The sequence below is a fragment of the Salvelinus namaycush genome, chromosome 15 (genome assembly GCF_016432855.1).
Source record: "Salvelinus namaycush isolate Seneca chromosome 15, SaNama_1.0, whole genome shotgun sequence".
NCBI lineage: Eukaryota > Metazoa > Chordata > Actinopteri > Salmoniformes > Salmonidae > Salvelinus > Salvelinus namaycush.
In genome coordinates, this window is record NC_052321.1 from 26198333 (window position 1) to 26223746 (window position 25414).

The 25414-nt window shown below is 42.2% G+C and overlaps 1 protein-coding gene and 1 long non-coding RNA gene across 3 annotated transcripts; one reads left to right on the forward strand and one right to left on the reverse strand.

The window, feature by feature from the left end:
- Positions 1–769: 769 nt before the first annotated feature.
- On the reverse strand, positions 770–3350 carry LOC120060372. The gene is made up of 3 exons (XR_005478221.1): positions 3031–3350; positions 1884–2118; positions 770–1040 (listed from the first exon to the last, which is right to left on the reverse strand). It is a non-coding gene; the product is annotated as an uncharacterized LOC120060372 (long non-coding RNA).
- On the forward strand, positions 3122–20627 carry LOC120060371 (methionine aminopeptidase 1). Of its 2 annotated transcripts, XM_039009644.1 has the most exons (11): positions 3122–3300; positions 4537–4588; positions 5101–5210; positions 5474–5534; positions 16485–16576; positions 16673–16756; positions 16881–17019; positions 17548–17679; positions 18123–18266; positions 18683–18748; positions 18853–20627. In XM_039009644.1, exons 1-11 carry the CDS (start codon positions 3187–3189, stop codon positions 19017–19019), a joined length of 1161 nt encoding a protein of 386 aa, XP_038865572.1. In that variant the 5' UTR covers positions 3122–3186; the 3' UTR covers positions 19020–20627. The 2 variants fall into 2 exon arrangements, with proteins under 2 accessions (XP_038865572.1, XP_038865574.1); XM_039009646.1 differs by lacking the exon at positions 4537–4588 and having other exon boundaries at positions 3132–3300.
- Positions 20628–25414: the final 4787 nt, after the last annotated feature.

Here is a 25414-nt window from a genome sequence, read left to right on the forward strand (position 1 = left end):
CTGATTCACACAGTCTCCTATGAACAGTTGATGTTGAGATGTGTCTGTTACTTGAACTCTGTGAAGCATTTATTTGGGCTGCAATTTCTGAGGCTGGTAACTCTAATTAACTTATGCTCTGCAGCAGAGATAACTCTGGGTCTTCCATTCTTGTGGCGGTCCTCATGAGCCAGTTTCATCGTAGCACTTGATGGTTTTTGCGACTGCACTTGAAGAAACTTTCAAAGTTATTGAAATGTTCTGGATTGACTGACCTTCATGTCTTAAAGTAATGATGGACTGTCTTTTCCATAATATGGACTTGGTCTTCTACCAAATAGGGATATCTTCTGTATACTGCCCCTACCTTGTCAAGAAATTCCACAAATTAACTTAACAAGGCACACCTGTTAATTGAAATGCATTCCAGGTGACTACCTCATGAAGCTGGTTGAGAGAATACCAAAAATATATTTGGTTACTACATGATTCCAAATGTGTTATTTCATAGTTTTGATGTCTTCACTATATTTCTACAATGTAGAAAATAGTAAAAATAAAGAAAACCCCTGTAATGAGTAGGTGTGTCCAAACTTTTGACTGGTGCTGTATATATTTAAAAAATCTATATTTTCCTTTATTATTTTCCCCTAATCCTATCACCCCTCTCCTAATTGGAGGAAACTAATGGACAACAACACTTAGGCTTCTACTTCCAGCTTATACATACTTTATCAATTTACAGACACAATGTACTTTACAATAGTTATCTTATCTTTAAATCAGACTTTATTAGTATAATGAGTAATCCAGGAATGTCGCAAGTCAATTTACATAAGAAACTCTACAGAGCACCTAAATTACTTCTGGACACGAATAGTGGGGGAGCTCCTCCTCCTCCTTCTCACCACTCCATACAGTCCCATTTTTACCACATTCTTGCCGGGATAAGCCTCTTATATCTCCCTTGCACATGCAATGGTAGGTCAGGGATGCGGGAGTGACGGACAGGTTCCGGGTTGTTGGGGGCCGAGGCCGAGAGACCCACACAGTTACTGCTCCTAAACGGAGGGGGTCATAGAGGTAATGGGGTTAGTATGTGTGTTTGTGGTGCAGTGTAAGTTGGCTACGGGAACAGGCCTAGGTGTCTGTAGCCTAGTCCCAGATGTGTGCTCTTGCCAACTCCATTGCTGTCATTGTCAAGCCAAACATGTGGCATCACCATTAGTGACAAGGGGTTGGAATGATGGCACCAACAGACTGGGACAGGGTAAGAATATGTGAGTGAGTGAGTGAGTATTTTGTGGCGAGAACTGAACAGTGGAAGATATCTCTCCTCCTATCTGTGTTGTCATAGTTTCTTATCCCTCAGGTGAAATATTTCAGACAATGTAAATAATCTCTACTCCTCCTCAGTGTTAGAGAAGATGAGAGAGAATATTAAAAGGCAGGTATCTTACATCACCGGTTAGAAAGTTGGGCCAGTAACTGAAAGGTTGCTGGTTCGAATCCCCAAGCCGACAAGGTGAAAAATCTGTCTGTGTTGTTGAGCAAGGTACTTTTAAACCCTAATTGGTCATGTAAGTCACTCTGAATAAGAGCTTCTGCTAAATTACAAAAATTGTAAATCAGTCAGGATGGGAAGGAAGAAGATACTACCATCTTGTGGTAGTTGCAGACTGATAGTCAATGTACATTTTTTGCAAAAGGGGGTCAGATCAAATAGGCCTACACATTTAATTTCCCATGGAATGAGCCTTGAGTAAATAAGTAAAGCATGTGTGTGTATCTGTATGTGTGTTTGGGGAAGGGATGTTAAGCCTGTTTGTTGTAGTATAGTACTGCACCATGTCCGTGTGTGTGTGTCTCTCTTTGTGTGTCGTCCTTCTTCATCCATTTCTCACCTGTTCGTGAGTCCGTTGCTGAGGCTGCCTCCTACCAGTGTCTGTTGGGAGGGCAGAGCAAGGCAGCTGAGCTGCTATCTACTCTGCCTTCTCTGGCCCCCGGGGATGGACTGGCATGGGCACCAGCTCAACACCGACAGCCACTCCTCCACTGCAGGCCCCTCCTGCCTCTCCGCCTAGACCAGCACCCAGAGACCACCACCACCTCACAGCCCGGCCCAATGCAGCTAGGCCACTGGGGAAATAAGAACAGAAGACAACATTGTCTATACAACAATAACAACAACAGACCACTAGAGAGATGGACAGAGAAGTCAACAAAGGACAGGGTACTGTTTAGAAGGCACAATAAGAAAGAAAACACAGTGAAACAGGAGGTAGAATACTATCTGAACTTGTGAAATATCAGATGTTTTTTGTTTGCGACACGTTTTGTTATGGTGTGTGCCGTAATGAACACAACCCAGCTTCAATAAAAAAACATAAAGGACAGCATCAACAGGGTTGAGTTCAGATGGATGACAATGCACACATTGAAGATTGTAGAAGGCCAAATGTAATGAATACAGGTGATATGATTAATTGCTAGACCTACTTGGCAGAGAGACACATAAGATAATATCTAGACAATTTCTTTATATCTGAACTTTCGACAAGGTTGTTCTCTACTGAACACAGCCCGGGCACACACACCCACTTAACAAGAGAGAAAGAGAGGTGAGCGACTACACCTAGATGGAACCAAACCAGGTTATCCCAATCATTTGGTGTGTGTGTGTGTGTGTGTGTGAATATATGGACAATGGAGGAGGTATATATAATATAAAACCACTTCTAACACTATTTTTCCCGTTTAACGCCTTAAATATGCGCCATTACCCATCTATCTCATCTTTCTATTTGTAGCTAGCTAAACTAACGTTAGCTAACCAAGCTAGTTTACTAGCTAGCTGATCGTTTTATGAACATAACTTGTGAGCATCGCATTCAGATGAGCTTTAAAATATATATATATTTATCCCCATTTCCGATGATCCAGTGATCTCATCCATGATGTCTTGACGGCTGTGTCGCAAGCTAAAGGCAAAAAACGTAAACAAAGAGGATACATGCGAGTAGAGCAACTGAGTTTGGAAGTCACACACACATGTCCATATTTGGCATTGCGTTGGCAGCCATATTGGAATTTCTATCCGGTGATGTCCCTGCAAAAGGGAACACATATCTCCCGCTGGCGAGGTTTTCTCCATCCGACAGACCGTCCACTCCTCCCAGTCTCCACCCCTCTAGACTGCGGGCAGGCATGGCGGCTATCGAGACACGGGAATGCGAAACAGAAGGCTGTAGCAGCGAGGCCAAACTTCAATGTCCAACCTGTATCAAGCTCGGGATCCAAGGCTCATACTTTTGCTCTCAGGTAGCATTCGTTTTCTAATTCATTCAGTTTGAAAGGGTCTGACATGATACACACAGCGGCCCAGTATCCTTCATCACGAGGTAGCTAGCGCTGACAGTTGCCCTAATTGAGTTTCCTCACACCCCTTTAAGTAGCCTAACATATGATGCTAGTTAGCTACAGTAGCTAGCTAACTAACTACACGCATTTTCTGCTTAAAACCCTAGCTAAAAAGCAATGGTTTGCAAACACATTAGCTAGGAACTTTATTTGAAGCCAATAGCTAACATTATCCTCCCGTATGAAAAATGCTTGTTTAGTTTATTGTAGTTTGTGTATTCTAACTAGTTAGTTAACTGCTAGTTAGCTACTAACATTAGCTAACTCATTTGCTAGCGCGGTGTTTGTTAAACAGCATCAACTTTGTGAAGTCTAGCAAACTTGTTGGGTAGTTAGCCTAGTTTACCCATTGGCATTGGTTATTGCACTGAATTAAATTAAACTGTGCATGAAGCATGCTTTCTACAAATTGATGTAGCCATGCTAATTCATTTGATTTCTCTGCTCCTGGCCTGGCTGTAGTAACCCACCTGTGGCCTGTTTGTTTGAAATGTCAATCATTGAAATTGCCAAGGAATCAAGGAAAGAAGAATGCAGGCCCCAGTTTCAGTTTAGCCAAACATATTTATAACTAACCCATCTGTCTGTGGTTTAGCTGTGTGTCATTAAAGGTAAAAGGCAGTGCAATTAGTTTAAAGCTTATCACAGTCTGGCAGTGTAGGCCTAGATTCAGTTTTGGCAGAGACTGATTGGGAGGTGGGCAGATCTGCTTTGATCTGTGCAGGCAACTCTGTCAGAGCCTCTATCCATGAAGCCAGCTGGTTGGTGGGATATTTTTTTCCTGCTGCTCTCACTGTTCTAGTGGTCACTGGTCAAAAAATCCATTAACTGAGTAGCAGAGATGTTAGTCATGGTCAACTGGCTGTTGACCTAGTCTTGAAATAAACTGTTAAGTGGTTTATGTAGCATGTGTGCAATTCAGAGCCCATTGGTCTCTTTCCCTCTGCCTTTGTATAATATTGAGCAGGAAAGCACAAATCCCAGTCCACAGACGTTTAGAGGAATTGATTCTGCAATTTGTGCCATTGAGAAACAAACAGCCAGCAGATACTGCTGCTATTGATGATTTGAGGTCGCACACCCCTGATGTGCAGTCTCATATGGATATATCTCTCCTCGCTTTGTCCCCTCATTCAGGAGTGCTTCAAAGGGAGCTGGGCTACTCACAAGCAGATGCACAAAAAAGCAAGTACGTAGCCTCGTTAGCAATATCCTATCACAGACCAACTCACTTCCAAATAATTTTTCAAACAGATCACAATGTTGCTTCATGGGCTTTGTCATTGTTCCCATTCCTACATGACCTATCATCTGAAGGCATAGAATATGTGAAAGCCTGCATAAATGCCCAAACTTTTCCATCCTCTAATTTTGATGTTGAAATAGAGCAATGGTGTAGCCATTCAAAATGGACTTTGACATTGTAATACGTACCAGCCATTAAAGCAGGGGTGGACAATCTGTGATATCCGGTTGGGGTACAGGCTTCCCCCTCAGCCAGGCAGCAACACACCGGATTCAATTTATCAATGTAAAAAAAAAGAAGCAATTGTTTAGTCGACTTGGGCATTTTACTGCTTGGCTGGAAGAAAAAACTGCACCCACACTGGGCCCTCACAGGATAAGCTTGCCCAAGAGTAGTCTGTGATCTTTCAAAATGTTGTCAAATCAGATGTCCTATATTACATTCTCTTTTTGCAGAGGAGGATAAGAACCAGGATGAGGCAAAGAACTGCGTGGAGAACGACACCAACACAGACCCATGGCCTGGCTACCGCTACACGGGCAGACTACGCCCTCACTACCCACTCGTAAGGCCACCTTTCTGGTACATTTCTAAATTGGGCTAATGTGCTGATAAGAGCTTTTATGTAGGAGCTTTTTTTCTTGACTACATAGTAGTCCAACATATGTCAACACAACATGATTTAATAGACATAAGCCACACAAGCTTTGTGTAAAGTTTATTCGTTAGCCCCTGGGAGCTGTGTAATCATGTCTCAACTCTCGTCTTGTTGGTTCCTTCTGTGAGCTCCATGTAATCAATCTCACCTGTCATTGGTTCCCCATGTAGACTCCCATGAGGCATGTCCCCGGTAACATCGAAAGACCTGACTATGCCGACCATCCACTAGGTAACGCTACTCCTCCTAGACTGCCTCCAGTTGCTTTGAACTTTTAAGAAATTCTTTGCTGTCCATTTGAAAATCTTCTCAAGGCTAGTATTCTTTGTCATGAATTGTGTTGATATTGAAACATGACACTTTATCTGAGAAATGTATACTGTTTCTATGTTTAACATCAGGTGACATCATTCATAGAAAATGGGTTTCTGCCCCAGCCATAGATTCCACTAAAGCTGATCATTCATTATGTAACCATGGTAACCTCAATGTTGAGGATTCACTCCATAAGGTAACTGTCACCTGACTGCTGATCAGCCACCAGGTAGCCATGGTTAGTCTCTCCACTCATGGCACATTCATCCAAATGGCACGCCGGGACACGAGTGAGAATGTCATGTCCGTTGTTCGTGATCATCAGAGCCCAGTTTCTCAAAAGTTATCTGAATTTCAGCTATCGGATGGGATAAATGCATAGAATTTGAATGGAGTGGGATTCCCCATCCAAGTCAATGATTTGGCTGTTTGATTCATTCTGTTTCTATGTATTAAATGGCTCCGTTTTGCTACAGATTTTCAATGTTCGAACATGGCTTGAGGCGAATCCCATGCATCAATTTGCCTATGATCCCACAACCCTTCTAAAGATGCAACAAGTCATTTTAATTTAGAATTATGTTACAACACCTGTGTAGTTCTCTACTGAAGCTGCGGAGTCTGAGAGTAAGTAGTAGCCAGTGCACACTCACACTGTGAATTCCAGTTCACTTTCTCTGGATGGCAAGTGGCTTGAACATTTTCCTCCATGACCAAATGATCCTGGTAAAACACCTAATGTTGCTAGGTAACCATGCAAACTTGGATAGATAGACATGAGCATGATTGGAATATGAATCTGATTAGGATGTTGATACTGGCCAACTACTGGATAACATCGATTTGACCAATAAGCTAGCCAGCACTAACCATGTTACATGTCAGGGATGGGCAACTGGTGGCCCGTGGAGAAATTACAAAAAATATATTTTTACAAAAATTTATGTTCACTTGGAACTCATTCGAGGTCTCAACTAACTCTTGAGACTTATAGTAGAATACACAAGGTGCAATTTCAAAATTGTCTTGGGAATTAGCCGTTTTTATCTTATGTCATTCACTGACAGTCACTCAATTAGCCCATGTCAGCTAACAATAGGCTACTTTAACTTTACCGTCGTATTTCAAATCAAACTATTTATCACATGCTCTGAATGCAACAAGTGTAGACCTTGCCATGAAATGCTTACTTATACAAGCCCTTAACCAACAGTGCAGTTCATGAAGAGTTAGGAAAATATTGAGCAAATAAACTAAAGTAACATAACAATAACGAGGCTATATACAGGGGGTACCGGTACCGAGTCAGTGTGCGGGGGTACAGGTTAGAGGTAATTTGTACATGTAGGTAGGGTTGAAGTGACTGCATAGATATTAAACAGCAAGTAGCAGCAGTGTACAAAACAAATGGAGGGGAGGGGGGGCAATGTAATATTAGCAATGTTTACTTTTACTTTTTTTTTTTACAACTTAATTCATTTTAGAATAAGGCTGTAACGTAACAATGTGTAAAGTCAAGGGGTCTCAATACTTTCCAAATATACTGTATGTACAGCAATGGTTAAATAGGATAGGTCTTGACTAGAATACAGTATATACATATGAAGTGGGTAAAACAGTATGTAAACATTATTACATTGACCAGGGTTCCATGACTATGTACATAGTGCAGCAGTGTCTAAGGTACAGTAACCTTTTGGTAGCTTGCTCGTGACAGTCACTAAAGTTCAGGGCAGGATACCAGCTAGTGGTGACTATTTAAACATCTGATGGCCTGGAGATAGAAGCTGTTTTTCAGTCTCTGTCCCAGCTTTGATGCACCTGTACTGACATCGCCTTTTCTATGGTAGCGGGGTGAATAGACAGTGGCTCGGGTAGCTGAAGTCCTTGATGATTTTCTTGGCATTCCTGTGACACCGGGTGTTGTAGATGACCTGGAGGGCAGGGGTTGTGACCCCGGTGATGCGTTGGGCAGACCGCATCACCCGCTGGAGAGCCCTGCGGTTGCGTTTGGTGCAGTTGATGTACCAGACAGTGATGCAGCCCGACAGGATTCTCTCAATTGTGCATCTGTAGAAGTTAATGGGGGACTTAGGGGCCAAGCTGAATTTCTTCAGCCTCCTGAGGTTGAAGAGGCACTGTTGCGCTGCCTTCACCATACTTTCTGTGTGGACCATTTCAGATTGTCAGTGATGTGTACGCCAAGGAAGTTGAAGCTTTTCATCTTCACTGCGGCCATGTAGATGTGGATGTGCTCCCTCTACTGTCTCCTGAAGTTTTGTTGAGGGAGGATATTTTCCTGGCACCTCTCCATCAGGGCCCTCACCACCTCCCTGTAGGCTCTCGTCGTTGTTGGTAATCAGACCTAGCACTGTGTCTGCAAACTTGAGGATTGAGTTGGCGATGTGCGTGGCCACCCAGTCATGGGTGAACAGTGAGCACGCACCCTTGTGGGGCCCCTGTGTTGAAGATGAGTGTAGTGGAGGTGTTGTTGCTTACCTTCACCACCTGGGGGGGTGGCCTGTCAGGAAGTCCAGGAACCAGTTGCACGGGGCGGGCTTCAGACCCAGGGCCTAATGATGAGCTTGAAGGGTACTATAGGTTGAGCTGTAGTCAATGAACAACATTCTTACATAGGTATTCCTCTTGTCCAGATGGGATAGGGCAGTGTGATGGTGATTGCGTAGTCCTTGGCTCTATTAGGGTGGTATGCAAATTGCAATGGGTCTAGGGTGTCTGGTAAGGTGGAGGTGATATGATCCTTTACTAGCCTCTCAAAGCGCTTCATGACAGAAGTGAGTTATACAGAGCCATAGTCATGTAGTTCAGTGATCTTTGCCTTCTTGGGTACAGGAACAATGGTGGACATCTTGAAGCAAGTGGGGACAACAGACTGGGATAGAGAGAGATTGAATACAGTGTATTTGTAAGGTATTCAGATCCCTTGTATTTTTAAAAACATTTTGTTACATTACAGCCTTATCCTAAAATTGATAAAATAGTATTTTCCCCCCTCTTCAATCTACACACAATACCCCATAATGACAAAGTGAAAACAGCTTTGTATTAAATAAACCTGTACCTTATTTACATAGGTATTCAGACCCATTGCTATGTCAATTGAAACTGAGCTCAGGTGCATCCTGTTTCCATTGATTGTCCTTGAGATGTTTCTACAACTTGATTGGAGTCCGCCTATGGTAAATTCAATTGTTTGGACATGATTTGGAAGGGCACACACCTGTCTATATAAGTTCCCACAGTTGACAGTGCATGTCAGAGCAAAAACCAAACCATGAGGTCAACGGCACCAAAACGTTTCTGCAGCATTGAAGGTCCCGAAGAACAGTGGCCTCCATCATTCTTAAATAGAAGACGTTTGGATCCACCAAGATTCTTCCTAGAGCTGGCCACCCGGCCAAACTGAGCAATCGGGGGAGAAGGGCCTTGGTCAGGGAGGTGTCCAAGAAACCGTTGGTCACTCTGGCAGAGCTCCAGAGTTCCTCTGTGGAGATAGGAAAACCTTCCAGAAGGACAACCATCTCTGCAGCACTCCACCAATCAGGCCTTTATACTAGAGTGGCCAGAGAGAAGCCACTCCTCAGTAAAAGACACAAGACTACCTGCTTGGAGTTTGCCAAAAGTCACCTAAAGACTCTCAGACCATGAGAAACAAGATTCTCTAGTCTGATGACACCAAGATTGAACTCTTTGGCCTGAACGCCAGGCGTCATGTCTGGAGGAAACCTGGCACCATCCCTACAGTGAAGCATGGTGGTGGCAGCATGCTGTGGTTATGTTTTTCAGCGGCAGGGACTGTGAGACTAGTCAGGACTGAGAGAAAGATGAATGGAGCAAAGTACAGAAAGATTGTTGATGAAAACCTGCTCCAGAGCGCGCAGGATCTGACTGGGGCGAAGGTTCACCTTCCAACAGGACAACGACCCTAAGCACACAGCCAAGACAACGCAGGAGTGGCTTTGGGACAAGTCTCTGAATATCCTTGAGTGGCCCAGACAGAGCCCCGACATGAACCCGATCAAACATCTCTGGAGAGACCTAAAAATAGCTGTCCATCGACGCTCCCCATCCAACTTGACAGAGCTTGAGAGGATCTGAAGAGAAGAATGGAAGAAACTCACCAAATACAGGTGTGCCAAGCTTTTAGTGTCACCAAAGAAGACTCAAGGCTGTAATCGCTGCCAACGGTACTTCAACAAAGTACTGAGTAAAGGGTCTGAATACTTATGTAAATGTGAGTTTTTTTTAATTTTGAATACATTTGCAAAAATGTCTAAACCAATTTTTGCTTTGTCAATATGGCATATTGGGTGTAGATTGAGGGGGGGACAATTTCATCCATTTAAGAATAAGGCTGTAATGTGGAAAAGTCAAGGGGTCAGAATACTTTCTGAATGCACTGTATGTCTGTAAACACTCTAGCCAGCTGGTCTGCGCATGCTCTACGGACGTGGCTAGGGATGCCGTCTGGACCGCCAGCCTTGCAAGGGTTAACACCTTTAAATGTCTTACTTACATCGGCCACGGAGAACGAGAGCTCACGGTCAATGGTAGAGGCGGTGGCCCCCATCGGCGGCAGTGTTTCCCTCGACACAGACCAGGTGTTTAGCTTGTCCTGGAGCAAAACATTGGTGTCCGTGACGTGGCTAGTTTTCACGTTAATAATCCGTGATTGTCTGGAGTCCTCTGCCACATACGTGTTGTGTCTGAGCCATTGAATTGTGACTCCACTTTCTGACATTTTTCTCCTTTTCCCTTGCGTTGTATGAGAGTACTGATGTGACCGATATCAGTCAGTTACTGATCTATACTTGTGCTATTTACAGTGCATTTGACCTTCACAAACTTTTGAAATTAATCCCTTTGCATGCTACCACAAAGGGAACTGACGTTTTCACTGTAGTCAAGGACTTTGTCACGGTTTTCAGTGGTTTTTACAACTTTTCAACGCAAGGATAACCCACTGGATTTGCAGGATTGCTGCACCAGAGTGGTGTGGACTGCCCTGTACTGCGTCATTCACCAAGTAAGACCACTCAATCATGTTTTCATAAATTCATAGGCTATACTCGGCTTTAATATCACATAATAAACTGAATAAAAATATAAACGCAACATGTAAAGTGTTGGTTTCATGAGCTGAAATAAAAGAGCCCAGATTTGTTTACATCCCATGTTACCCGTTGAGCATGTTTGGAATGCTCTGGATCGACATGTACGACAGCGCGTTCCAGTTCACTCCCATATCCAGCAACTTCGCACATCCATTGAAGAGAAGTGGAACAACATTCCACAGGCCACAATCAATTGCCTGATCAACTATGTGAAAGATGTCACGCTGCATGATGCAAGTGGTGGTCAAACCAGAGACTGGTTTTCTGATCCAAGCCCCTACTTTTTTTGTAAGGTATCTGTGACCAACAGATGCGTATCTGTATTGTGAAATCCATATATTAGGGCCTAATGAATTTATTTCAATTGATGGATTTCCTTATGAACTGTAGCTCAGTAAAATCTTTTGAAATAGTTGCATTTCATATTTTTTCGGTGTATAAATAAAATAAATTACAAACGTCACTTAGTTTTGTCTGTGTGGATGTAGCTTATGTTTGCAGTCAAATTGTGCTTATTTTATAATTGTAGGAAGCTCTGTGGAAAGAAGCTTAACTTCAGTCATGGATGTTGTGACAAGTTACCAACTTGATCCAAGGAGCGAACAGAGCTGTCAAACATCGAAGTTTATGGACTCCCTCTGATGTCTGCTGCGTATGGTGATCTTCAACTTCACAGGGATATGATGGATGAGCTGCGGTAAATTCCTGGAGAGGTTATTTTCATTGCGCACAGAGTCCTCTGTTTTTGGAGGGGAGCATCAGTGTGGATACCAGTGTTTTTTGTGAATTTAGGGATATCAGCTTTCTCTCTGATCTGGCCTTTCTTACTGACATAACCCAGCATCTGAAGGTGTAAGAATATTTTGAAGATAAATACACAACGCAGAGGACGAGAGGTCAAAGTACTAAAAGTAAATCGAGTACTAACGGTCAATAGGGAATTATCAATGGAAATGGTTGGTTTTCAGTTCAACATCTGGTAGGAATGTCAGTCCTGAACTTATAGCTACGTGTGGCACGTTCTTATTGGTCCAACCTGAAATGGGATATTTGTTATTTGGCCATTGGCCCAGTTTTATTGCAAGGAATTCTAATTGGTCAACCACAGGCTAGGGCTGTGTTATAAAACTACATCCTGTCCCTTTGTTCTGTGGAGAGAACCACAGGAGAGAACCACTGAAGACAGGGGAGCATGAACATCTACCATCTACTTCCAAGCATGATTTGTCTGCTTTGAATAAACCTATTTTCGTCCCCCTGATTTGCTTTGGGGTCTGTGTTATTAAAGAATAACCAACTGCTAACACATGGACGAAATCAGACTGTGGTAGCTCTTTACGCCTTTGTGAATGGGATTCAGCGCAAACTTGAACTGTTCAAAGACCACCTGTCATTAGACCTGCTGAATCTTGCCCACTTTCCCACATGTGCAGATTTGCACACTGACATCTCTGAATGCGAGAACACTGTCCCCTTCAGCTGGTACACAGCTGACATCACAACATTACAGGAGCAATTCAAAGATCGCTTTCAAGACTTCCACGATATGCAGCCTCGCATCCATCTGTTCACTGATCCAATCTCCTCTGTTGTGAATGAACAGCCCACCGAATTGCAAATTGAGCTTTGAGAGTTGCAGGCCGACACCTTCTTTCAATCAAAACGGAACGAGAGGGGGATTGAGTTTTGGGAACTGTTGCCAGAGTTCAGTTTCCCACGCTTGAGAGAATTTGAACTTTCACTGGCCAGCATTTTTGGGAGCCCATTTGTAGGAGCAGCTTTTCCACAATCTTAAATCTAAAGAGAAACAGACTCTCAAAACACTTCCATCTCATGCGTGTGGTATGTACAACCATCCCTCCCTTGTGCATGCACATGAGAGACCACAAGTGTCACATTTTAAAAGACAACTGATTACAAGTGGTTGTTGCTGCTGGTTGCACTTATTTCTGTAACCTAACCCTCACATTATATTTTTTCCCTTTTGAGGAGTATGTTTCCTGTACCATTATGGGATATGTAGGGCAGTCTATAATCAGTGGTGGAAAATGTACCCAGTTGTCATACTTGAGTAAAGACCCGTTAATAGAAAATGACTGAAGTAAAAGTCTACAAATATTTGGTTAAGTATCAAAAGTAAAATAATTTCAAATTCCGTAAATTAAGTAAACCCGACAGCACGATTTTCCTGTTTTTTAAATTTACAGATAGCCAGGGGCACACTCCAACACTCAGACCATAATTTACAAATTTAAGCATTTGTGTTTAGTGAGTCCGCCAGATCAGATGCTGTTGGGATGACCAGGGATGTTCTCATGATAAGTGCGTGAATTGGACCATCTTCCTGTTCTGCTAAGCATTCAAAATGAACTAGTGTTGAAGTAGTTTTACTTAAAAGCCTGCACTTATTGGGAGAATTAGCTGCATAGAGAGCATTACAGTAGCCTACCATAAATATACCTGCCGCATGTGTTGACAGCTACAGGATGCGTCATTTATCTGTCTTCACTTTTTATGAGCATTGGTGATAACAATTCCACATGTTCTGATTATTAGGCTCCATTAGTTCTGTTTTTTTGTAGAAGGCTATTAGTTCTTAAAAATTTGTCAAACAAATCTCCATTTATTTTACTGTGTATTTTCTTAGGCTAAAGAAATCTCAAAGGCAGATATTTACATTTTTATTTGTTTAATACAGCCTTAATACTCAATGGAAGTAGTGAGGGCTGCACTGATCTGTTTCCCTTCTCTGTTTTGAAATTAACTCAAATATTAATTTATATTGAAATCGTTTTTTTTTTATTAGTTGAATGCAGTGGAATGTGAACATTTTATACGACTTATCTTGACCACTTTTTTTATAAAGACCACTGACTTTATAAAACAGTAAATACGTATAGAACTTCTTATTGTGGTATTTGTATCCAATGTCAAGGATTTTGAATGCTACTGGTATAATGCATTGAGTTGTGGTTTAACTGCACAAATGGGTTGACTACATGTTTGGGTATGGATGTGGGTACGCAGAACCGCGAGCCACTGCTGCCTCTCATGATGCGTTCAAATTTTGTGGCCCCCATCAAAGTAACCCATTTCACATGAGTCACTCCCCCTGTTCTGATGATCTCTATACTGCTGTCTTGGCAAAATTAGAACGTAACCTCTTTCTGCTGTTCCACTTTTCTAAATTAGAAAATTCTGGGCCTAATACATATTGGCTGGGTTAAATAATATAACCATAAGCAGCACATCTGGATATATTTGAATGTTTAACTGTCAATGTGCTTTGCTGCCCTTGCCCAGCATTGATTACTAGACAGTCTGGCAAGTCTGCCACAGTGCTGTTTAATTGTTAATGGCATCCAATCTATTCCTGTTGTCCTGAGTCTAGTCTACACATTGTGAACCTGGCTAGGGAGATTGTTTGCTCAATAGCATAGTTGATCTACCCCTAGGCTTTTTATGTTGGTTCAGAGAACAAACAGCCCATTGTTTAACTGGAATGCAAGTGTTGCGCACACAATATCTATGCGAACAGGTTAACAGGATGAATTCATCTGTGTAGGTTAGAGTAGATTAGGGTTAAAGGTTTGTCACTGCGACGGATTTCCATCATATGTATTCAGGAGAGGTCTTTTTTGAGATCAGTGTAGATCCGCAATAAAACATATCCGGGGGTGGGCAGGGGCGCTGGTTTGGAGATGACACCGCCTAATACAGAAGCATGTCTGTTCTGCGAAATATATATTCCCAAACATTCTCATTTTTATTTTTGCTGTTAAACTTTATGCCCCCTACTGACATGCATGTGTGTTGCTGACACCACATTGCAGGCCATATAATTTGGTCAGGTATTTGATTTTTTTGATTTTTTTCATGATCTGGCATAATGGTAGGCAACATTTTAGGCTTTAAAAGTTACTTAATTGTTAGGTCAGTTTCTAAGCATTAATGAACGAAGAACCGTTTGTGAGCCAAATGAACAGCTCTTAGGTGAACGGAGCCCAATGAACCAGCTCACAGAAAAAACACAATACCCATCACTACGCGACAGAGCTCAAAGGGGACAATGGCGTATTTAAAAGGGCAACTCGCAGTTTCAGTGCATGTACAAAATTACCATCTTTCCCTAATTAAAGGGTAGGTTAATTTGGCCCCGGACAATCGATCTGAGATTGATTTTAAGTTTGTCATGGGATTTATTTTTGCTTTAATCCCCGAGTTAAATGGCTGTTGTAGATATTTGTAGCAGGTACCATCTGACTATTTGCTAGTCTCTTAACAAGATTTGGGTCGATATCACTTGAACTTTTTTATTAAGAAATTATTCCTTAATTTACTAAACTGAAATTGACTCCACCTCCAGTGCATTAGACTAGTAAACTTTACCCTAGAATACATTTTTACCTTCTGTGGACAAACTTAAATAGCAGAACATTCCTGTATACATTTGCTACCCTCTGAAAGAAGCTTATTCGTCTTGGTTGATACCACAATCATTCCCACTTTGTTTGCGTGTGGCTATGTATGCAAGCGCTTGTGAGTGTTTGAGAGGAAGTGTGATTGAGGCTGGTGTCTGAAGCTCTTCTACTCATCACTTCAGCCGCAGAAGTGGGTCTTATGGCAGGTATGTCCTACTCCAACACCCCCATCCCACGCCCAGTTGTCTATTTACATATGTGCGGCACATGACCACACACAGTCGCTCTCTTATTGTGTAACTATTTTGTTTCTTTCGTATGTCTCAATTGGTGAACACCTGGCAGGAAACTAGAGCATGGCCCAACATTTTTGCATGGCCTTTTCATTCATCCTTTGTTGCTGTAGTAGAGCTATGGTTTGTATTTTATCGTGGTGATGTGGATGTGGTACAGTAGTCATGTCGTCTAAGTGGTTGATAAACTGACTGTGGTTGTGGCCCATGCGTCAGTGATGTTGCCTACACTTATGAAGAGCATATCAATGCTGTGGTCTACACATTGTATGTAAACATCGTTTTTGGTTTTGTGATCTCATGACAGATAAGAACTGTACAATAAGAATGTCATTTTCATTCCAATGAAAAGTCTATTAAACCATGTGGCTCAACCATAATAACAGTATATCAATACAAGGCCCCCATAGCACAGAATTATGTAGCTATTATATATTTGCACAGGAGTAAATGATCCTTTCAGCTCTACAGGTGTGTCTAATATAGGGGGTAGAGGTTAATTTGGACTCTGCAGAATTCAGAGAATGGCTTCAGGAGGTCTGCAGAGCAACATTGTCATGCCTCTTGGTCGACTTGTGTAGGACCACATCCTCGTGGTGTTTTCATTTATTTTCTTTTAATATAGCCAGGTTAGGTGAAGACGTTTGGTGTCTACTTTAATTGGATGAATATATTCTGTGATGTGGGCTTCTAAGTAAAGCTAGGGACACTTTTTCATCCTAGATGTAGGCTACCATTAGAAGGATGTGATGATGAAGGTAGTATTATGGTCAGTACTCCACATTAAGCTCTTTTCTATGTTAATAGCAAGGAGGTTGACATAGTAGCTGTGTGCGTGTGCTTTGGAGTGTAATGACACTATGTAGTTATGTTTGAGCAGTCAGTTTCAAGTGAGAGTCTTAGTTACTTTCTTTGACTCAGTTTGATGGAATGCTGATCAGGGTGAGTTTGGTGTATGGATGGAATAGTGATGTTAAAACAAAGCCGGTATGTCAATTCTGTTTGCTTTTTTTAAAGGCATGTCTGAGTCGGAGCAGTCTTTGAAGGGCACTTCACAGATCAAGATCCTTTCTGCCGAAGACATAGAAGGCATGACAGTTGTGTGTAAGGTAAATTATTCAATTGCTTTGTCACTTTTCTCCGTTGCAGTTATTAACATAGCTCTAAAAACAGTTTGAAATGGAAAGACATTTGTCTTTTTGTAGCTGGCCCGAGAGGTGCTTGACATCGCCGCCCTGATGGTAAAACCTGGCATGACCACGGAGGAGATTGACTACACTGTGCATCTGGTAAAGACCCTGGCCTCCTTTTCCCCCTCTCCTATCCCCTCATTCTCTTCCTTTCTCTTTCTATTCTCCTCTCTCCCTCATCTTGATTGTTGATGTGTAATTACGTTTTTCTTTCTTCCTCCAGGCCTGCACAGCCAGAAACTGTTACCCCTCCCCTCTCAACTACTATAACTTCCCCAAGTCCTGCTGCACGTCAGTCAACGAGGTCATCTGCCACGGCATCCCAGACAGGAGACCTCTGGTGGATGGGGATATCCTCAACGGTAGGCTTCCCGGGAGGAATCTCCATAGTCTAAAGTGGCTTCCTCATCTCACTCCCTTAGTCTTTACTGATGTGAATGGACTGGGCAGGTAAACAGCAAATCCCTAGTTGGCATCCTTCATATGCTTTCACCTAATGGATGTGCTGTTATCAGATCATTGAGTATAATGGGATTTAACTAGAGACGGCCACTTTAGACTATTGAGATGCACATAGAGAATGGGCTGTTCCCATTCGACAGACTGCCGTAGACTTCTTGCTCACAGCATGGTTTGACAAGAGAAATGATTTGATTTAGTATTCAGCAACAGTCTATAGGACTTCAGCCAAAATGTAGCCTTTGTCCTATATATTTCTGCTAAGTCTCTTCTGAAGAGCCATATCCAATCGGAGACGCAGCCAAAAACCTGACTTACAGCATGGTTAGACAAGACAAATGGTCTCATTAGCGTTCAGCTTTGCCATTTTGCTCCCTAGCGTGCATATATTTCTGCTAATGTTCGGCATCTCTTTCCCCCCTCCTTTGCAGTGGATATTACTGTGTACCACAATGGTTTTCACGGAGACCTCAACGAGACCTTCTTCGTTGGGGAGGCAGATGAAGGGGCAAAAAAACTTGTCCAGACCACCTTCGAATGCCTTATGCAAGCCATCGACTCCGGTAGGATCTCTTACCTGATGCCAGATGATGATGATGATGATTTCTTTAGCAATTAGGTCACTATCTCAAAGTTAAAGGGGCAGTCAGCTGTTGCTACATCCATTTTGGGACTCATAAATGAATGATATGTACCCATTTGATTCTTGAAGAATATAACTTATAAATGCCTCATGAGCTTAGTTCAACTGCCGTACCCCATCCTTAACCCAAAATATAAGTATGTTTTACTCCAATGTTTGTAAACAAACACCTATATAGCCTCAACATGGTTAACTATCATTTTGATATCATGGATGGTCAGTCCTTGCATCCACAGTTCTGTCTGAATTTGAGAGGTAACTTTTCTCCAGCCCCATCCCTCAGCTTTTTACTGAAACGGGTGGGGAGAATGCTTTGTTTCAACTGCTAATTGCCACTTTGTTTTTTTTCTCTCCCTTTTCTAGTGAAGCCAGGTATCCGCTACAGGGAGCTTGGTAACATCATCCAGAAACATGCCCAGGCTAACGGCTTCTCTGTGGTGCGGAGCTACTGTGGCCACGGCATCCACAAACTGTTCCACACTGCTCCTAACGTGCCACACTATGCCAGTGCGTAACACTACTTCTTAGGGCCGGGATGATACCTGTATTGCGATACTCATTAGTATCATGGCAAGGAAACAACACAAAGCGGATGTAACTTGTTTAGTAAAACAGCCCTAATGTTGGAAACAAACAATTGTCATTTATTTAGTCATATTTATTTTCCAAGCTACAGCACACTATTTTACATACAGCAGGTTTTTAAAGGACCGAAGAGTTGAGTCTGCTTTTTTTCTCCATTTTTGCCATGGAAAAAATATAGAGATACTGGTATTGTTCCGGTCCTACTTCCTCTCCTTACACCAATAAGCTCGTGAAATTGACATCCTATTCTCAGATAACATAGTAGCCTACTTTATTAATCCCCAACGGTGATTTGGGGTAAGATGTATAAAGCAGTGGGTTTACTCTTTCCTTTGCAGAAAACAAAGCAGTCGGAGTGATTAAGCCCGGCCATGTATTCACCATCGAGCCCATGATCTGTGAAGGTAAGGGCCATCTGAGACATGACTGCAGATTTGGGGTGTAATTTTGTGTCTAATGGTTGGTAATTATATACCTATGTGTAATACTGTGTGTGTGTTCTGCATAGGTGGTTGGCAGGATGAGACGTGGCCTGATGGTTGGACAGCAGTGACCCGGGACGGGAAGCGTTCGGCCCAGTTTGAGCACACCCTCCTGGTGACTGAGACGGGCTGTGACATTCTGACGCGCCGGCTGGATGACAACGGACGTCCCCACTTCCTGAACCAAATCTAAACTGGGGGGGAACAGCAACAAAGGGACTGTCTCACGGGATGCGTTCTCTTTTGCACCCCCGTCGTATCACACACACACACACACACACACACACACACACACACACACACACACACACACACACACACACCTCTAACCTGAGGCACCACACCCCCTGGAGGCCCGACCCGCCCGCCTGCCGTGGCCCAGCTCTCACTGTTCAACGAATTTACTGTCCTTCTCCAAAATTAACGGAAAGTACTTGAATACATTTGATATCAACTGTGTGGATTTTTTATCTAGGCTGTTTTAAAAAAAGAAATGTCTCATCAGGAGATAAAAAGGACAAATAAGGGAAGTGTTTTCATGAAATGTGGCTTTGCGCAGTTGCAGGTTGAATTCTTACCTTGATTGTTAGCTTGGATTCTGTTGATGTGTATAACGGAAGAGGCATGGAAGGGATCAGGCTTTAGTTTGACCCCATGACTTTTAGACATGTGCTACCTTACTGTATTGCTTAATTGATATCAAGGCAGCCGTGCTCCTATTGACCGGCCAGATGTGGCCAGGGAAGGGGAGCTGTTCAGCTCACCTGTAGTTTTCTGCTAAGGTGTGTAGTCCAGGTCTATTCAAATCTGGGCCCTGAGGTCTGCAGCACTGCTGGTTTTCTTTTTTCTCTGGGAGTGAACTAGTTTAGTAATGTTTAATTGATTGACCAGAATCCCTCACCTGGCATCCCCTGGTCTGGTTTGAATCTGGGTTGAAGTTGGCAGTGCTACGAACCCTGGGGTCTGGATTGGACTTGTCCTGGTGCAGTGCGTTGAGCCTTAATTTTTGTGAATTAAGAATGAGCATGCTGGCTAATGTCCAGGCAGCATATATCCGTTATTCCTCAGTCCAGTCAATTGCTATTTACCTTGGTATGCTGTCGATTTACTGGTGCGAGCAACAGTCTTGAGTCTCCATTTCCAGTCTTTCCACAGTTTCTCTGCCACCTTTTTATTTCTTCTATGATGGAGTGATAAGCAGCTGTTGTGTATGTGTTTTTTTTTGTTTTGAGTGTGAGGACTGTATAAATGCCAAAGGCTCTATTGCAGCAGAAGTTTGGGTTTACCACAGACCTGTGAGTTAATACCCGATTCCAGAATACTGTATTAAAATAGTAATCATTTGAAGTATTAATTGTTTTACATTAGCTGGTAGTTCTGCATTTGTTTTTCTTTTATTGTACTTCCCATAATGTGCACATTATGGCAATCTGACTCTGCAAATGCAATTCATCTCATTCATTAGACTAGATTCTTACTCCCAATGCTATGCGTAATTAGCCTGGCGACGAGGTTCAAATGAAATTGACCAGTAAGACAATCCTTTGATTTATTGTATTAAATTCAAATTGATAAATAAGGAGTGAAATTCCTTTCCTAGAATTTCATGACAACACAAATACTGCAAAGTAAGAAGGGGGAAAGGATGGTAAGGATTTCCAATTTATAACCTTGTGGAAACATACTAAATGGAAAGCTGACTTTAATGTGATTTCTTCTGCAATGCCTTACCATTTCCCAGCATGCATTAAACCGAAGCCTTCTGAACTGCTCAAAGGGCAGTGTATGGGTCACAAACTCATCCAGCTTCTTGTTCATGTACTCACTGACCAGTTTAGGAAAACTCGCCACAGTTTTATGTCCTGTGGAAAGCAGATGTGAAGTTTGACCTCAATCTAATCAAAGACCACATCCCAGAAAATGCTGGAAAACTGATTAATTGATTGGATAATGTGGGGTGCCAACTACACAGAGCTATTGGCTCTAACTGTAACATCATTAGACCCATCCCAGTCACATCCAAGCAGTTCCAGTCAAGGTGCGTCCTGTCACCAGCTGGAATGGGCAAGTGGAAATCTCTTGCCCAGCTGCTGCCACCCCTCCATGGCCCCCCTCGAACACAGTATGTCACTTAGACAACCGTCACCTTGCTATGGTGCCACTCTAACCATTGGGTGTAACAGAGAACATTTGCTGCAATTAAGATTTGAACCACTTTTTATAATTCAATAAAATTGAGAAAAGCACTGTGCTCTACTTCCTCAATATTGTCAACAAAATAGTAATTCACTCCCCAAACACTCAAAGGAGTGGTCAGTAAAGGTGAAATTCACCTCATTGCCCACACACTCCAGACTAATCCAGTCCATCAGTCATCTCAACCAGAACCTCCTGGATAGGATTGCTGTGATTTGATAGGCATGCTGGGGTTCACCAGCTCAGTGACTCCGAACTTCTTGGCCACCTAAAACTTGTCTGGGTTGAGGTCGATCCCAACGGTCCTGGTCACCCCTGCAGCTTTGCATCCCATGATGGCAGCCAGGCCCAACGCCAAACTGCACAGGTGGAGCCCGCCCCCACCTGTAGGGGAATGGAAATGAAACACCAAAGCCACTAGGTGAGAGTTGTTTTATAGCTTTTTTGTTACATATAGATACATTTTACACACCTGGCACTTTTATATACAGCATTCCCTTGACAAATATTACCGATCATGAGCTCCTTAATCCCACCCTTCAGCTACTCTCAGCCCCTACCATCGTAGACACCGCTCATTTGGTTTCCATGTGCCATATATTTTTCTAACTGCTGTTTTACATGTATTTTGAACCTTTCTAATTGCATAGTATCCACATATTGTGACATAAAGATAACCTTTACTACTAGTATTATTATATTGTTGATTGACTATGGCTTTCCAAATCGCCCAACACTGCTATTTGTATGGTTCATTTTAAATTAATGTTTTGCTTTTTTTAGCCATTCCTGAACCTGTGACCAGAAACGCGCTACATACCAGAATAAAAATAGGGCAATACCAGAATAAATTATCTAGTGATTGTCTCTTCGTGGCAAAATCTGCAGAGCTGAGATTGTTTTATGCTCTATATATATAGCATTATATTGGTGGCAATAATTTTGTGTAATTTAAATTGAAAAACTTGAAGTGTTTCTTGTATGAGGTCATATACCATGTGCCATGGAATCGGTACTTCAAAAATATTTTCCCAGTTATTTTGCAACCTGTATGGCATAGCTGTCAACATTTTTGCCCTCAAAGTTCCCTACCTTCTCCCTCTTCCACTTGCCTTCTCCATTTGTGGTAATGCTGCAATCAATTGGAATCAGATGTGTTAGTGAGGAAATATTCAGCATTTACAAAATGTCATGCTGTTTTCCTTGTTCTTGTTGAAGCTTTTATAAATAGTGTTTTTGTCCCCCTGGAGTGAGACAATACCATCAGGAAATTCAGTGACTGACCTTAGCTGTGTTAATTGCTGCTCCGTAGCCTGTGGAAATCCCACAGCCCAGCAGTCAGACCCTGTCCAGAGATGCCTTCTCATCCACCTTGTGCACTCAGAGAAAGTGCTCCAGCCCATGAAGTGGGGCCAGACACTTCCCCTTACAGGAGAATCGGGAGGTTCCATCTGGCATTTGCCGCCTGCTCTGTGTCACCCTGGGTTAAGGAGTAACATGGCTTTGGAAGAGTCCCAATTGCACAAGTGTGAAGGGTGTCTGGGCTAGGGGTTGTTTCTGATTGTTCTGGGCACAGTTAACACTCACCTGACCTTTTGACACCGGTTGGTTTTGGGATTTTCATTGAACTTGCACTCTCCACACAGATGGATGTACAGGGGGATCATAGTATCCCTTAAACAAACACACAATAAATAACTTGATATGAAGAGCCTGTACAATATCAAGATATTGCAATAAAATGATAACCTATCGCTCGTGTTCAAAGAGTTTGTCACAGGTGACTTATTGCCCTTGTAAACCAAGAGCTCCCATTGGCTAATTGATAATCATGTGATTTAAGTGTTGCGTATTTAAACCCCTTTCTTTTTGTGTTCTAGGTGGCCGTCCAGAGGCATGGTGGATCCCAGATGGATCACTGATGGCAGAGAGCATGTAGCCAGAGGAAGAGATGAAACGAGAGGTTTTACTCTGCCCAAAATCTTTCCATGAAAATAAGCCCATGAAGTGAGTTATTTTGGGATGGAGGTCAATGAGTGTTGAATTTGGTCAAAAAAAATGTAATTGCTAATTTGCTATGTGAGGCTTATTTGATCAAATATACATTTATTTTTTCTTTTTATGGATAGGTTGTTACGAATGCACTGATGCAAGTCGACGCACGTGGCATTTCGGCAACTTACCCCAAAATGACTATCGGAGTTGTGCCTGTTGTCATAGACACAGTAGCTAGAGGACTCATCATGGATATAACCCGTTTTAGCATGGACAACTGGGTGGGGATTCCTATGAGTTGGGAGCAATCAGCCAATAAAAATGTACTTCTTTAAAGATACACTATGCAGAAATCGCTCCGGCTTTTCCTGGATTCTAAAATTCTAATAATTCCTCATTTCAGTTTGTGACCAAATAAGCAAGTATAGTGTACCATCTAAACCGTCTAATATATTTTCCATAACTAAAAATATTGTATATTCAGCTGTTGTACAAAAGTGAAAGATGCAAAAATGAAACTTAAGAATGGGAAGCATAAAAATAGTGCACATAGAGCTGATCTACCGCTTCTTAGACTTGCGTTCAATGACAAGGACAGATCTAGAATTTATATTCAAATATGTATCTGCCCTATCATAGGCTAGAATGGTCCCATCTGACCTCGTCTCCACCGCCTGCCTTCCATCTTTGAGGACATGTATTTCCATTGTTAGAGCGGTCACTCTAATATCTTGTCAATATAATAGACCATCTTTGATGTGGCAAGCATTTGATAAGAGTGTATGGCTACTACTGAAGGTTGTGAGGTGTCAGAACAGAAATTACAAGATTATGATATAATGCTGTTATTGCATCAAATGGTTGTTTTATGCAACAGAATAAAGGGTTAACGCTCATCTGTGTTTGTTCTACTGAGGATGGGCCTCTGGAAGATTTACGATGTCTTTGGGTGATACCTCATTCCAGAGCATGAGTTAATGTTTCTGTTCCACACGGTACCAGGAAGAGATGACCCCAGGGCCAGGCCTTGGTCTCTACACAAAGATGACTGTTTTTACAGCAGAAACTGTCTGCTGTGAATTATAAGTATCCTTCATACAGATCTTAACCTTGTGACCCATTCCATACATCTGTTGTTCGTCATGTAGACTGAAGGGGGTGTATCTTGGCTATAAAAGACCGTTGTATCTTTGTCCCGGGGCTCTCAACGAATCATCTGAGGGTGACTCGTCGACCAGCCATCATTATCATAGAGCACTCAATCGATTCACTTTATATGTGTGTGTTGTATTGACCTGCTCCCTTTATTAATAAGTGAATAAAGATTTAGTTTAAGTATAACTCTGACTTGTGTGATAAGTTTCTCTCCTCATTTGATGGTAAAGAAATTAACCCCCACACATGGATGGTTGTAGAAAATGGATGCCTGCCTCCAGTATTGCGCCGCTTCCTGTGCTTTTGTTTATTTTCTTCATTATGGTATGTTTTTGTGTTATCTTTTCATAACTTTTTGATATAATGTATGAGCTAAATCAAGCATAATATAGAATTGGTTGAGACTTGATTGCAATGTTATGGACAGAACTATGCCTTAAAATAAATGTTTGAAACTGGCCCTTTGTTTTTGGTCTCTACTTCACTATGCCTGGTCAACCCAGAGCAAACTTCTTATGGCTGCAGGGGCAGTATTGAGTAGCTTGGATGAAAGGTGCACAGAGGTGCCCAGAGGAAACGGCCTGCTCCTCAGTCATAGTTGCTAATATTTGCATATTATTATTAGTATTGGATAGAAAACACTCTGAAGTTTCTAAAACTGTTTGAATTATGTCTGTGAGTATAACAGAACTCATATGGCAGGCAAAAACCTGAGAAGTTCCACTTCCTGTTTGGATTTTTTCTGAGGGTGCTAGATTTTCAACCAAGCTCTCATTGAAATTACAGCGAGATATTGATGAGTTTTCACTTCCTACGGCTTCCACTAGATGTCAACAGTCAATAGAACTTTGTCTGATGACTCTAATGTGAAGGGGGGCCGAAGGAGACAGGAATTAGTCACCACTGCCACGAGCTGACCACGCGCGTTCACGTGATAGGCATCTCCGTTCCATCGCTCAACTGAAGTCAATCTAATTCTCCGGTTGGAACGTTATTCAAGATGTATGTTAACAACATTCTAAAGATTGATTCAGTACATCGTTTGACATGTTTCTACTGACTGTTACGGAACTTTTGGTCATTTCGTCACATTATAGTGGACGCGCTTTGTGACTTTGGAATTGTTTACCGCTAACGCGCTAACCAAAGTAGCTAATTGGACATAAATAACGGACATTATCGAACAAATCAAGCATTTATTGTGGACCTGGGATTCCTAGGACTGCATTCTGATGAAGTTCA